The sequence below is a fragment of the Akebia trifoliata genome, chromosome 9 (genome assembly GCF_017979445.1).
Source record: "Akebia trifoliata isolate Shusen 1 chromosome 9, ASM1797944v1, whole genome shotgun sequence".
NCBI lineage: Eukaryota > Viridiplantae > Streptophyta > Magnoliopsida > Ranunculales > Lardizabalaceae > Akebia > Akebia trifoliata.
Window position 1 is genome coordinate 16,169,979 of NC_141383.1, and position 15,835 is coordinate 16,185,813.

At 33.4% G+C, this 15,835-nt stretch overlaps 1 protein-coding gene across 2 annotated transcripts; it reads right to left on the minus strand.

Moving 5' to 3' along the window:
* Window positions 1–1,077: 1,077 nt before the first annotated feature.
* On the minus strand, window positions 1,078–5,135 carry LOC147394414 (PR5-like receptor kinase). Of its 2 annotated transcripts, none has more exons than XM_086454680.1 (3): window positions 4,760–5,135; window positions 2,403–2,429; window positions 1,078–2,290 (listed from the first exon to the last, which is right to left on the minus strand). In XM_086454680.1, the coding sequence occupies exons 1-3, from the start codon at window positions 5,115–5,117 to the stop codon at window positions 1,176–1,178; spliced, it is 1,500 nt and encodes a 499-aa protein (XP_086310806.1). In that variant the 5' UTR covers window positions 5,118–5,135; the 3' UTR covers window positions 1,078–1,175. The 2 variants fall into 2 exon arrangements, with proteins under 2 accessions (XP_086310806.1, XP_086310805.1); XM_086454679.1 differs by having other exon boundaries at window positions 1,078–2,293.
* Between the last annotated feature and the right edge of the window lie 10,700 nt (window positions 5,136–15,835).

A 15,835-nucleotide genomic window follows, 5' to 3' on the forward strand; every position in this document is an offset into this window, starting at 1 on the left:
CCTTCAAATAAAAAGATTCCTAGAAGAGATCATCAAGAGGAAATTTTAATCCAAGAGGATTCACATCACTCTGTTTAGTCACACATGTTAAACTCGGAATGCAAATGGGTTGACTCAATCTCGTTGCTCAAGATTCTTAGATTAAGTATTGACCAAAGTCACCGAACTGAGATTTTAAGATCACCATATGGAGTGGTGATCGTAGTGGTTGATTTTAGAGTATTTCAAATCTGATGATAGTGGATTTGATGCAAAGAAATTCAATCAAAATCCTTACCTGCAATTTGGGAGCTTCCCTTCCCTTCATTTTGCTAATATCAAAGTACATACCCATTTGAGGGCTACAACATTAATGGGTTAGTTTTTTTCCTTTGATCACGCACAATTAAAATGGGACTAATCTGATTCTACTAGAGACTAATTTGTTATAGATCACCTAGTACCAATTACACTCCATTGGTATGATATTGCTCTACAAAATCAAAAGTTGCAATCATTCTACAGAAGCTCAAATGTTTTTCTTTTTCATTCCCTTGACACTAGTGCAACAACTACACAAAGGAAATTGAAAGAGAAAGAGAGAGAGAGAGTATTGAAGTCAAGTGCAAGTGGTATGGATTTTGCAGAAGAAAGTTTAAAGATACATAATTTTTTAAGACTGAGGTGCAGACGACTAGTGCTATGCAAGTAATCGTAATCAAATTGATCTCGTGTAATATCACTTAAAACAAAATGGAAAAATAATTAAAAATTTCATGTTGCTATCCAAAAAAAGTGTCACGTTCCTATAGCAACATACGGTGTTGAGATGTCCTGTTTTTGTTGGAAATTAAATACATCAGGCTGCAAGCATGTATAAAATGGCTTATTTGACATTGTTGATATGATCGTTACCGGGAAATGTCGTTAATCTTGAAATTCTATAGACACACTAACTTTTAATTAAAGTACACCAATCCTTCAAACATTAATTAAATTGTTGTTTATGTATATATTGGTTGTTGTAAGCAAAAGTTGCTACGTTAAAAGAAGCTTTCTTAATCTCTAATGTTAGCATCAATCAACTGCAAATTAAAATAAATTTGAAATACATATTTTTTTATTCGATAGATGAAATGAATTTATAATTGCTTTCATGTGAAAGAAAAAGTTAGATATATTATAAAGTAATAATTTTACAAAGTTGATTTGGTTGAAGAAGCTTCTGGTGATCTTGAAGGAGATGTAAAAAGTGATATGGGTGGAATTTGCAATGCTTCAAGGCTTCCTTCTAACATCTCCAACACTCTATTCATCGCAGGCCTACTCGATGGATCCATCTGTATGCACCACAAACCTACCAAAATCATTTTCCGTGCAATTTCTTCATCCTTAGTAGTAGTAACTCCACGTAATCCCAGATCTGCGCATGTATCAAGACGTTTCTGAATCCAATGTGGAAAATATATTTCACTAATATTTTCTACTCCTGGATCAATGTTCTTACGTCCTCCAACCATTTCGAGTAGCATCATTCCATAACTATATACATCTGACTTGTACGAGACTCTTCCGAAATTTTTATAAATCAATTCTGGTGCAATATACCCTGGAGTCCCTCTAGCACCTATCATTGAAACGACACTCTCTTTCTTAAAGCACAATTTCGCCAACCCAAAATCAGAGATTTTTGGACAAAAGTCTTGGTCTAGAAGAATGTTATGAGGCTTTATATCAAAATGTAATATTCGTGTGTTACAACCACGGTGCAAGTACTCTAGTCCCCGAGCAATGCCAACAGCAATTTTGTATAGTGTCTCCCATTCAAGGTAAGGATGTTTCTGTAATGGTTTTTCATCATATATGAATTTTTCAAGAGATCCATTGGGCATGAAGTCGTAGATAAGAGCTCTTTTGGAAGACTCAACACAGAAACCTACAAGACTCACAATATTAATATGGGAAGTTCTACTAATGCTTGCAACCTCATTAATAAATTCTTCTCCATTTCCTTTCGATTCTTTCAATAACTTTACAGCCACCATACGCCCATCGAATAGTTTTCCTCGAAACACGCTACCATAAGCTCCTTCGCCTAATTTGTCTTTGAAGGAGTTAGTCATTTTCTTGACATCTGAGTATTGGTATCTTTTTTGAATCAAGGATGCATGATTCTTTAAAAATGTCTCCATACTTTGAGAATTTTCTATCTTTTTCTTCCAAAAGAAAAATATATCCAAGGAAAATTTCTTTCTCAAACAATATATTATAACTACCATTGTAGCTATAACAATGATACCAACTATTAATGCTGCTGTATGAAATGAACAAAGGATAAAAAGAATCTAATTAACTTTGGATGCTTGAAATAGGCATAAAAAAGAGAAAAATCATAAAAGAAACTTTGTGGACGGGTAACTTACCTATAGCAAGCTTGAATTTTACATTTCCTGCAGAACAATCAATACAGAGATTTAGTTGAAACATGAAAAATTATGGGATATTTACAAAAAAAAGTGATCAACTTTTGACAAATTTACGATTCTGGCTTCATTTTAATTAACAAAATGTGAACAATAATGAATTTGGAGGTTTTCAAAGTGACTATTTCGCAGGTTTAAAGTGACTGCGAAATAATCACTTTCAAAACCGTCAAATTTGTTACCATTCCGAAATTTTTATTTTTATTTTTTATAACGAAAACGTGATCATTCACGTTTTGGTAATTAAAATGAGCAGTGAGCCGGAATCGTTCTCATTTTCAGCTCATAAAATGATAATTCACCTAAAAATTATTCCAATGTAACTTAAACGTTTTTACATGATTTCAATATAATCATTCAAAAGATTTACCACATTAATTGTGGATGGAAGTTGTATCCCTCAAGAGTTGGTAAGAATTTTACATGATGATTTCATATCTAATTATTCTCTTGCTTGATATCGATTTAAGGGGGAGCTGTCTACAACCCTAGCTTACCTATAAAAATACATAATCATACACACGATGGCTTGATCAGAGTATAGCATGACAAGACTGTATGGAAAGTTAAATTTTGAATCTCAAAGTAATTAAATATTTAGTCAATAAAACTTAACTCCAAAAAGAGGTCCATTGATAGATTCAAGAGATCATTTTGTACTTTTATCATATTATTTACCGAGTAGAATGAAAAATTCAGGTTTTCGGGGGATGGATTTTCCAAACATCAAACAGTGTTTGGTGCTTAGCATCAAATATATGGTTGAGATGAGTGGAAAAACTCTGTTTTCTTAGGATTAATTATCTTCCTTAGCTATCGATAGCTAGGATGAACCATCCTTTCATCTTGTTTGATGGAGAACCTCAAACCTTGTTGGATACTATAATTTACCTCTAACCATCTTAGTCCCAATTGCTCTGAAATTATTTTCTTAGGGTTTGTTTAGTTTAACATAGAAAATTGGTGGGAAATTAAACTTTCATAGAATTTTTTTTATTTGTTTAATTGTTCATTTTAAACCCCCTCCTCCCTCTCTCTTTCCCCTATGACCAAAAAAAAACTTAAAGAAGGATACCAAGTTTGATCCCCTCACAATATTCTATATAAAAAAAGTATCAAATAAAATAGAAAAAAAATTACTTAAAGGACCCTCGCGGAAGGGTTTCTTTCTAAATAGTCCCTATGTTTTGTGCAATTGCTTGATAGGACATTTGGTAAACTTTTTCTTTCTCAATGGTCCCTCGTTGTCGAATTCACAATTTTTATTGTCGAACTCACCACTATTTACTATTGAGTTCACCACTTTTTATTTAGTGACACTCGTAAAATCCACCCATTTTAAAATTTGAAATTTTTTCAACTAAAATATATGGAAAGATCAACTAAAAATTTGAGATAACGACTTGTTTAGGTGATTTCAACCCAAAAGATCCATTCTTGATCGATTTTCATCTATAAAAAAAAAAAAAAAAATCTAATTTTTTACATACATCTTCAACATGTTTGAAAATGATTTCTTCTTCCTTCTGAAATCCTTTATGATGGTATTGAATCTTCAAAACTCGATTGAGATGTCAAAAATCCAATTTTTTTATTAAAATGATGAGTTTGAATGGTTAAAGCATCCAGTCGTGAGAATGTGTGAGAAGAGGTCCATGGCCTGTTTAGAAAGAGAAAAAATTAATAAATGAATTATTAAGAAATCATCCAAAACTTATGAATTATTAAGAAAGAAATCCCTCCATTAGGGTCCTTTTAGTAATTTTTCCAATCAAATTCCTCATTTTGGGATTAATATAAATTTCAGCTGAAAGTGCCAATAAAAAAGACGGCTGAGAATTTAGATACGGGAAAAAACCAATTTGCTTAGAGATCAGTTCTTGGTTTCTAGGGATAACACAAATTATTTTTTGATGCATTTTTCTCTGGGGTCATCTCAACAACTGTTTGTTTGATGGCTAAATGAGTGTATGGAAAACACTAGTCTCAACTCTCAACCTGTGGTTTAGGCTCTTGGTCAAACAGACGGTTGAGACATGCACTACAGATTTCCTAGAAAAATGTATCCCTTGAAAACAAAGTAGTAATCGCTAAGAAGTTTATATTGATCTCTAAGAAATCTGCGTTTTTCCTCTTATCTAGACTGACTGTCTATTTGATGGAGATTCTCAACCCCATGATTGAGACAGAAAAATGCATCCCTAGAGTTAAAAAAAAGTAGAAATTCTTTTCTTTGAAGGTTTTACTGATCTCTAGGATGGAGGGAGAGCCTCAAAGTCCTTAGTCGATTTACGTACCGTGAGCGTGATAAGTAGATGCTGCATCGGGAACTGTAGATGAAGTCGGGGTCGGGGCAGCTGTTAGATTCTTGTTGGCAGTTACATTCAGGGTTGAATTTTGAGGAGGGCTTGTTATTACTGCTGGCACAGGTGGTGATGCCAGAGGAGCATCAGATATTACTGGCCGCGCACTTGCAGGGGGTGGGGGTGATTTCAAAGGACAAGGGGTTGTACGGTTCTTTGTACAATCGGTTACATATTTATGACCTGCTGGCACAGGTGGTGATGCCAGAGGAGCATCAGATATTACTGGCTGCGCAGTTGCAGGGGGTGGGGGTGATGTCAAATACAAGTGGCTGTACGGTTCAGTGCACATTCGCCTACATATTTATAACATAAGATTCGGTAGATTGATGAAGCTGATGATGTATAAGAAAAAGAAGAGATTAATAAGTTGGATGAGGTGAAGCTTCATTTTGAAACAAAGAAGAAGAGAAGATGTCTGTGAAATGAATGAGTTAACAAGGAAATTGGAAGAATAAGTAGGCTTATTATTTCAATAATTGAATGGGACCCTGACGCGTTGAAACTAAAGATATCAAGACTTCAATCATTTCCTAGGGATCCGTTTCTTTTAGGAATCTCCATGGTGTCGCCTTTCATCTCAGCCGTTCTTTGATGGAGATGAACCTGATATTTTCCACAGAAAAAAACAGGCAATAATAAAGTGGAGTCAAGAATGGAAGACCACCAAGTTTAGACTTTGGACACATCTAGCGTGCGGTGCGGTGTGAAAACAATTGTGAATTAGAGAAAACCCTTTGAGTTTGGTTGGTATTTGAGATAACCCCTTAAACCGTATTACCTTCATCTTCCCTCTTCAATATTTTTCTAAGATTCTTTATTATTTTTTATTTTTCTCTTTTTTTTTCAAAAGGACTTTTGTCTTCAACATCTACTTTTGATGGTATAGAGGGTAAAATTGGTATTAGACACGTGATGTAAATAAGGTGAATATTACTCACATAACATATTTAATTCGTGTCTCGGGACTTTGATTGATATATTTTGAATTAGATTTAAATAATTGATGGAGAATCTCTTGATTGGGGGGAGATTGACTCATTTCATTAGGTTTTAATTTCATCTTTTACTAGATTTTGTAAATCTTGTAATGACTTCAAAAATAGTGGAGTAGTTCTTCGGAGTCCGAGAACGTAGTTTAATTTTAAGATAAACCTCGTGAATAGATCTTATGATTTCTCTACCCTCCCTTTTTCTCTTTTCTTTAATTATTTTTATGTGTAATTTTTTATCATCGTGTACATCAATAACAATGAAGATTGATTGTTATTACAACATCCGAGATTTTACCTTTACAAATTGGTATCGTCCGTGGGATATCGATCAAAAAACTATGTTTAACCATAAAAATAAAAATAAAAAAGCTTAATCCAGTGTTGGGGGTTACCCCAAATCAAATTTTAGGTTTTTTATTTGGTTTTGTTAAAAGATGAATCATTGATTATCGATTGGAATCTTTGATTGTAAAGGAAAGATCGACGAAATCAATTCAATGAACCAAGGATCACGTGCTTGGATTGATCAAGCAGAATAAATATATATATATATATAGATATATGGAAATGTTCAGCAACAAACATTTTGGCAAAACATTTTTCAAAACATGGGTTAGAGGTTTTGGAATGGGCTGATTTTTTGGTGAGGATGATCTCTACGGTGAGGAGATCATCATCACCAAAATCAGCCCATTCCAAAACTTCTAACCCCATCAAAAATGGTTTACAAAAAATGGACGGTCCACAATTTTTCAACTTGTAAACTGGGGCTAGAAGTTTTGGAATGGGCTGATTTTGGTGAGGATGATCTCCTCACCATAGAGATCATCCTCACAAAAAAATCATCCCATATAGATATATATATGTGGGAAATGGTTCAGCAACAAACATTTTGGCAAAACATTTTTTCAAAACATGGGTTAGAGGTTTTGGAATGGGCAATATATATATATATGGGAAATGTTCATAACAAACATTTTGATAAACATTTTGGCAAAACATTTTTCAAAACATGGGTTAGAAGTTTTGGAATGGGCTGATTTTTTGTGAGGATGATCTCTACGGTGAGGAGATCATCATCACCAAAAATCAGCCCATTCCAAAACTTCTAGCCCCATCAAAATGGTTTACAAAAAAATGGACGATCCACGATTTTTGAACTTGTAACATATATATATAGGGAAATGTTTCAGCAACAAACATTTTCAAATAATGGGTTAGAGGTTTTGGAATGGACTGATTTTGGGAGGATGATCTCTACTATGAGGAGATCATCACACCAAAAATCAGCCCATTCCAAAACTTCTAACCCATCAAAAAATGACTTACAAAAAATGGACGGTCCACGATTTTTCAACTTGTAAACGGGGGGCTAGAAGTTTTGGAATGGGCTGATTTTTTATGAGGATGATCTCCTCACCGTAGAGATCATCCTCACCAAAAATCAGCCCATTCCAAAACCTCTAACCCATGTTTTGAAAAATGTTTTGCCAAAATGTTTGTTGCTGAACGGGACCCATATATATATTATATATTATATTTTCAAGTTGGTGGTTTTATAATCGAAATTTTTGTGAAGGAAATTAAGTATCAATGGTGAATAACCTCATCTTTTAAGATGGATAACAACTGCGTGATGCAAACATCACCAGAGACAAGGAGGTGAATCTCACGGTCATATGCATTTTATTGTTAGGGATAAATAAGATTCGAAGTTGGTCTTCCATTGATGACGGCTGTAATGTTAATGGGGAAATAAATACATTAGTTTAAGGATATGTTAAGGTGAAAACCACAACACATAGAGTCAGTGTGCAGATCACATCTCGGTACAATAAGGCAAAGGGATACCTCCAATATTATCTCACAAATACCACTCAATCAATGGCTCAAATTCTCATTTCGGTAACTCATATTAAATTGGTGATCAAAAAAATTCTCAAGTTTTTTTTGTTTATGTTTATATTTACACATGGTAACATTGGAACATGATTGTTGGGGTGTCATGCGCATTATTTTTGTGGGTGAATTAGTCCAAGTGTAGACACTCCATTTTTACACTCGCCTGATTAATCAACTCCTCAACCTGATTGCGACGGTTTCCCAATGATGGATGAATATTCAATATTTTTTGTTTGTTGTTGCTAGATATATTTAGAAATTTAGATGAGGTATTTCAACCAAGTAAAACTTTAGAAACCACGCTACGCTAGGAAAATATGACCCAAAATAAAGAAATCATCATTTTGAATAAAAATAAGTTTTATGAGAAAAAATCATAAAAAACGATCAAATTACCAAAATACCTCTGATATTAAAACATCCTTGAAGCCTACATTACCCTTAGGAAAATCCTTTCGAATACATAAAATAACAAATTAAAACCAAATAAATTATTTCATCAATTTTTATCAAATTCGACAAAATTATGACAACGCCCCTCATAGGGTTCACAATTATTTCACACTGAAAACCCATAAATAACAAAATTTGATATTCTCATTAAATTTCTTATGAAAAAATGATTTCAAAACATTCTAAAATATCGAAAACAACTCTCTCAACCCAAAAGTCCTCTTTGAGGGGAAAACGGTAATTTTCCACACTAAAAATTTAAAATTTTGAAATTAAATTAAAATATTAATTAACGTAAAGTGAAATCTTAATAAATTGAATTAAAAATTTGAATAAATAAAATCAATCAATCAAGCCCACGAGTCAAATTTTAAATGGTGACCCATTTATTTAAGTGAGGCCCATATGATATTTATAAATGATCCCTCCATCTAGGGTCCCAAAGAATTAAAAATATAATTAGGGGGTTCTCCAAAAACTTAAAAATCTTCATTATACGTAAGAATGAAAATCATAATTAAACAACTTAAAGGGACCTAATCAAATTGAATTTATTTAAGTGAGGCCCACATGATATTTATAAATGACCCCTCCATCTGGGTCCCAAAGAATTAAAAATATAATTAAGGGGTTCTCAAAAACTTAACAATCTTCATTGTATGTAAGAATTAAAAATCCTAATTCAAAACTCCAATTAAACAACTTAAAGGGACCTAGTCAAACTAAAAAACTCCCAAAAATCTATAAAAGAGTATTTACAACACCAAATTCGTAGGTCAAGAAAAATCATAAGAAATAGAGGTCAAAAACTCTCCCCAGCCTTCTCAAAATCCTAAATCTGAAGTCCCAAGTCCTTATCTATCTAACAGCAAACCCCATTTTTTTACTCAAAAAATACTCAGAAATTCTCAAAAAACACCAAGAAATTCTCAAAACACCTAGAAAAGCTAGAAATATTCAGATTTAGGATGAGAATACCTCATCTCGAAAATCGAAAGAGGATCAAGTGACGAAGACAAAAGTAAAAAAACTCATATAATGAACGCTCTTTGCCAGTTTTGAGGGAATCGAACGTCACAATCACCTAAGTAAAAAAGGTATATTTTAATTTTAATTTTTTTAGGTTATTTTTACAATGTAATTTTTTTGAAAAATAGTAAGAATAGTAGAGATCGATGTTCGTCAGGTGGGGTTGGTGCCTAACACCTTCCAATCCCGTAATGTGATCCCCGGACCTGTTCTTTTTATAGATCAATACTTCTTTATATATTTTGAGTTATGTTTTGATTAGTAGACCGTAAAACTAGGTGGGGACTCCCAAGCATTAAAAAAAAGATCCGCACCCTCGGATCGAGGGCGCTTTCAATGGCAACTCCACTGGGGATGTTTGAGGATCAAACTTGAAAAATCTTAAATATTGGTGCACTGTAAAATCGACCAAGTTATTTTTTATTTATTTTATTATTTTATTATTTTTTATTTTTTTATTTTTTATTTTTTCATTTTTTTTTTGCTCAATTATGGATCATTTGTTTGATTTTTGAGTATTTTAGTGTTTTTTTTTTCTATGATTCAATCAAATGTCACTTTTGATGACCCTAAATAACTCAAGATTTCAAAGTTTAATGAAATAAGGATGGAATGATGATGGTTGGGATGAGGAGCAATTTTTTTTAAATAAAAAATAATATTTTTAATCGATGTTGTTGTACATAGTGTGCTGATAAAAAAATTTTACTTTGTGCGTGATGAGAAAAGACTTTAAAAAAAAAAATTGTAAAAAAAATCAAAAAAAAAAATAGCACCATTGTGCTTGATGTGCTGTTAGCAAAAATCATTTTTCCTTTTTTCTATCTTCTTCTCATATTTGTGAAAATAAAGGGAAAAAACCAAGAGGAGAGAGGTGTCTCTCTCTCTCTCTTTGTTTGTTCTTCAGGTCTAGTAGATTTTGAGTGAAGCTTGATGCTTGGTTGGTAGTCTTTTGGGCTTAGCTCGGCATCACTAAAATTAGAGAATATTTTCATGCAAGTCCTTTCTAATTAGAGAACTAATCCGAGAATTTTCAGCCTCCTCTTGTGAAAAATACCTTCTGTCATTTGGACTATGGAAACTAATGAGAATTTTTCACCAAGCATAATAAAGCAACTTGTAAAGGAATTGAAAAATCTTGATGAAACACCACCCGAGAGCATTAAAATAGGCATCAACGATGAGGATTTTTCCACCATATTCGCTGATATTGAAGGTCCAACTAAAAGCCCATATGAGAACAGCTACAAAGAATCAAGATTTCTTGGCTTTCGATCTGGTATTAATCGTTAAGATCGAAGCCATGAAGAAAGTAATCATGCTGTTATTGACGGTGAAACTCTGCCCCAATTGTTTATCACAGTTATTCCATGCGTTTTGCCTTTGAAAATCACATGGTGCAGAAGCTTTTTACTTCTCTATTTAGAGATCATTGATGAAACCAATTTGAAAGGAAGATTTCTTCCTTAGATGATCTTGATCTGTCAAAATTTAAGAAATAATCCAACACTCTAACAAATACATCAGTGGTGTGACCCTAAGGTTTCTATGTTGATTAAACGAATGAAAGTGAAGCATTTTAATTCTCTAATTTTGAATCTCAGAAACCCAGATTGCAGTCCTCTCTGTGGCTAAGGAGAGGATACAATTTATTTTTCACCCCAATTTTTATCAATAACACACCATCGATATGTTGGTTACTTCTTTCTTTGCTAACAAACAGCTTGGTATGGTAATAATTTTTTTATGGGTTGTGTTTTAAGTTTTTTTTAAATAATTATAATATTTTTTTTTAAGTGAGGTTTTTTTTTTTTTTTGCTTGTTACTTGTAAAACAAAAATCGATTTGTTTTTTGAAAAAAAAGAAGTCATCACTCCTTATCTCGACAACTATCATGATATCCTCAATTCAATATTCTTTAAATTTTCAAATCATTTTAGGTTGTCCAAAGCGATCATTGATTGGACCATAGAGGAAAAAAAGAAATCTTTTCGTTTTTTTTTTTTTTGTGTAGCTGTTCAATGTTAGATTTGATTGATTATCTTTTGTGATATATTCATTGATTGCCTATCTAATATGCAATGATCTCTACAAATATATTTTCGATGTGGTGGCCTTGATTTTTATTTCAATATGATGGGTTTTGTATTCTTTGATTAATATGAGATCCATATTGTGATAATCTGATCTGGCCCACAAGCCCATTCATATAAAAAATGCCCTGGGCACACCGTACTCTGTTTTGCACACACGACTAGCATGTTTAAATTACTTTGCATTGCACGCTTGCATGTCCCTTATAGCCAACGTAGCAGTAGTGTATGGCCCGATTTTCTCGTGAGACGCGACATCATTCATAAAAATCACAACTCCAGTCACGTACCTTTATGCTATATAAACTGGGGCATCAATACTGTTCGATCAGGTGACCCTGAAAGGTATATTAATGCACTCATGCTAGAGTGACCTGAGCCTTTGTCCTATTGTAAGCCACAAAGTCATATGTCCCGATTGCCAACGTAATACTAGTATGAGGTCGGTCCCCTTATAGGATGTTAAACCATTTATGAAAGCTACAACCCTAAACTTGGACCTATACGGTATATCAAATCAAATCACCACGTACCGTTTGAATGAGTACACTCGAGAGGTATATAGATGCACTTGGACAAGGGTGGCCCAAATAAATTGTATTGCACATAGTAAACCTACAGTCTAGGAATCTCCCTATAGGTCACGACTCGAACTTATCGTAAGTGTTCCCGAGTTGCCTTTTTGAAAATGGACTTTTCAAATGTTGAGATCATGAAATTACGATTTTGTCTTCAAGATGTCAAATTTTTGTTTAATTTAACTCAAGGCTATCAAACTTTTGAGTGCACCAACCCAATAAAGAATTGATTCTAATTGTGGCAATGATCCATAATGACCTAGTCCATCTCGATCCAACAATTACGATGAGTCGAATCATTCAAATCAAAGTGGTATTCAACAATTTTCTAATTCGAGTCCCAACCCATTTCAAAAGAAGAAAATATTTTTTTTCAAAAGAAAAGAAAATGAAGAAAAAGATTTTTACAAAAGATCTATTTTTTGTATGGACCTTGAAAAATTACTAAAATATATTTTTCTAAAGAAAAAAATAGTTTAAATCAGATTTGTCGAAAGTTCTTATTCAATGAAAATATTATTTGCCAATGATTTTAATAATTCAATAAAATTATTTTTCCTTTTGAAATAATCATTGCATTAATGAATTGTTTAATGAATTTGTGCATAGAATTCAATAAAATCTTAGGATTCATTAAAATATTATCAAGAGGTTAACACTGAAATTGATTAAATTCACATTCAATTAGGTTTCAGAGTTATCATTGCGCCTAAGCTTAATCGTCCACCGCCTAACTAGGATCGTAAGTCAGGTCAGTTAGAATAAATGTCAGCACCAAGTCAATCATTAGAAAAGCCCTCAAAATATCTCAACATTGCCCAGTTGTTCCCTGAAGATCACAATGCCTCAGTCCTGCAGTTGTAAGCATGTCCCAAGTCCATAGTCCGTAATCAAATCCGTCGTTAGTACTTGTCTTGAGTTTTCATGAGTCATTTGGGTTAGCTCGAGTCCAATTTTTTTTATCAATTCAGTAAGGTCATATTTTATTTAGATCGAGTCTATTCCTTTATTTCTGTGAGTTGAATTAGTTTATCGAATCTACAATGGCGTCTGTCGACCCATCTGAATAAAAGAAATTTTTGAACTCCTTGAGTACATTAACGAATTAACTAATAATTTAACTTCAAAGTTATATTAAGGTCGAACTCAACCTTTAATCGAAAAAGTAAAGGTCGTTGACCTCGGAACAAAAAATAATTCCCAGAAATTCAAATAGAAATCATCTTATCCTAGAGGAACACGAGGGGACAATGAATTTACTCAGAAATTTCAAAAGACTTGTTCGCGTGATCCTATGAAGATATGTTAAGTGCAAACTTGGGTGTTGTTCAACACGAAATAGATACTCGTCCGATTAAATGAAAATATCGATAAAAGATGTTACAAAATATATCAATGTTATCCTCACTGCATCTCAAGTTGCAAAGTTCATCCAAGCAAATATCATCAGTCGATATGGGTACCTTCAGAATTGATCTCTGATAACGGATCACACTTCAAAGTCGAGGTTATTACTCTATGTTCAAAGTTCAAGATTCGGCATCACAAATCATCTCCTTACGTCCTCAAACTAATGGATCGATTGAAGCAGCTAATAAGAATCTCAAAACAATCATCAAGAAAAATGTGTCAATAGCACTAGGATTGGTCAGAGAAGTTACCATTCGTGCTATGAGCATATCGCACTTCAATACAATTTTTCACAAGAGCCACTCCCTACTCTCTAGTGTATGATATGGAAGCAGTCTTACCAATTGAAATGGAAATCCCGTCTCTCAAGGTCTTTATAAAAAGTAAGTTGTCAGAGGTAGTCTGGGTTCGTCAGCAGTATGAAGAACTAAACTTGATCGAAGAAAAATGACTCAGAACTCTGTACCATGCACAAGCTTATTAGAAAAGAGTTGCCTGTGCATTTGATAAGAAGGTCAAAGTTCGCCACTTGCGAGTCAAAGGTTTGGTAATTAAAGAAGATCGAGCACTAGTCTTTGACCCTCGAAAGAAGCTCAAACCTAATTAGGGGATCCTTTCATCATCAAAGAAATACTACTTGGAAAAGCCATCAAACTTTAAAATCATGATAGAATTGAACCAACCAACCTTGACCAGATCAAACGGTACTACATTTAAGGAGGTCATCTTCGGTCGAATTAATTTCCATGTTACCCACTTCAATGTCTCCCTTCTCAGCCTTTTACAGTCTTTTTCAAAAAAAAAATAAAAAATAAAAGAAATGTTTTTTTCTTTCTTAGCCCTTAACCCAAGGGAGGGAATGATTCGAACTATGTTTTTGGTTTAATCCCAAAATTTTGGGGTACGTAGGCAACCTGAGAAGTTACTTCAGGCTCGACCACGTCAAAATAAAAAATATATTCCCCCCTCAAAGAAAAAAATTCCAAAAAGAGATATTGTCAAAATGGGGAAGAAAATTCAGAAAATATATATTCCCCCACAAAGAAAAAAATTTACAAAAAGAGATATTGTCAAATGGGAAAAAAATTCAAAGAAAAAGAAAAAATTAAAAGAAATGTCACATAAGGGGTATTTGAGTTTTTGAACCTCAAACTTCCTTTCTTTTTATGCACAATCCTAAGCTTACCCATGAAAGTCCTCCTAAGTACCGTGTGAAAAAGTCAAAAAAGATAACAAAGCATGATCAGACAATAACTCTAGAAGTTCAAAAGGGAAGAAAAACAAAAATGGAGCCTATTAGGTTGAAAACCTAAAAGAGCGACTTAGGCAAAAATTAAGGCAAGCTCACAAGGTTGAAAATCTGAAACGACGGCGTTCGCAACAATTAGAGCAAAGAAAAAAAACCTGTTAGGTTGAAAACCTAAAAAGGCAACTTAGGTAAAAATTAAGGCAAGCTCGCAAGGTTGAAAATCCGAAATTATAGCCTTGCAACAATCAGAGCAAAGAAAAACAATTGTAAGCTCGCTAAATCAAAAACCTGAAAAGGTGATCTAGGCAAAAGCTATAGCGCGCTTGCTAGATTGAAAAAACTAAAAAGGCAATCTAGCAAAAGTTAGAACAACCAAAATCCAAAAAAAAATCTTCGTTGAGTTGAAAAGCTAAAAAGGTAGTCTGAACCGAAACATCAGAAATCCGAATAACCAAGTTTCAATACCCAACTTAAACAGGCAAAGACTCAGAAGTCACGAAATCGTCTACAATTGATCTAAAAATTTCTACTTCCCCATGTGAACCAAGAGAGGAGAAAGGTAGATTCTATAATGAATCTCAAAAGAAAATATTTTGTTCTCTTGAGCTTGATTCAAAATCTTCAATATAAAAAGTAAAAATTAAAAGTTGAATCTTTATTGCGCTTGTGGTAATCAAATATTTCAAACCTTCATAACAAAGGGCACTTTCTTTTTTTATAGCATGTCGTTTTCCCCTTTACACAAGGGGCATTTATTTTTTCAAACTATGTTCAATTATCTCCAGTGCAATGTTCTCTGTCAAACTATGGGCATTTTGTTATCAAGCTTGATCAATGTTAATCCTAAAGGATAATGGGAATCCTAATTTAAGGTTACCCTTTTGATAACAATTTTTTTGGAAAACCCCTGAGGTTCAAAGGAAATTAAAATTTGCGTTTAAAATTCATAAAAAAATTTAAACCTTGAAATTCAAACAGAAGTGCTTCTGATATCACATTTGATTTTGCCCAGAGAATTGCTCGTCACCCTTTCACCCAAAATAATAGATAGGGCATTTATTCTTTCCCATATTTATTCATTCCATTCCCAAATTTATTCATTCTTCCTCAGATTCATCCCGTTGAGATGATTTTTTTCTCAAATTTTGCTCAGACTCGTCGAGATTTTTTCTTGGATTTTGCTCAAACCCGTTGAGGTTTCTCTCGAATTTTGTTTAGACCCGTCGAGATTTCTCGAATTTTGCTCATCCTCACCCACAGATTTATCTCTAATTTTGCTCAGACCCGCCAGGTTTCTTTCA

What these genes read in the sequence shown, in the direction of transcription:
- LOC147394414 (XM_086454679.1), bottom strand. Translation starts at nt 5,117, where the DNA reads ATGTGCACTGAACCGTACAGCCACTTGTATTTGACATCACCCCCACCC. An exon ending in ATCTACTTATCACGCTCACG is followed by an intron (nt 2,430 to 4,759) that starts GTACGTAAATCG and finishes ATTGTTCTGCAG; the next exon opens with GAAATGTAAAATTCAAGCTT. An exon ending in AAAATTCAAGCTTGCTATAG is followed by an intron (nt 2,294 to 2,402) that starts GTAAGTTACCCG and finishes CATTTCATACAG; the next exon opens with CAGCATTAATAGTTGGTATC.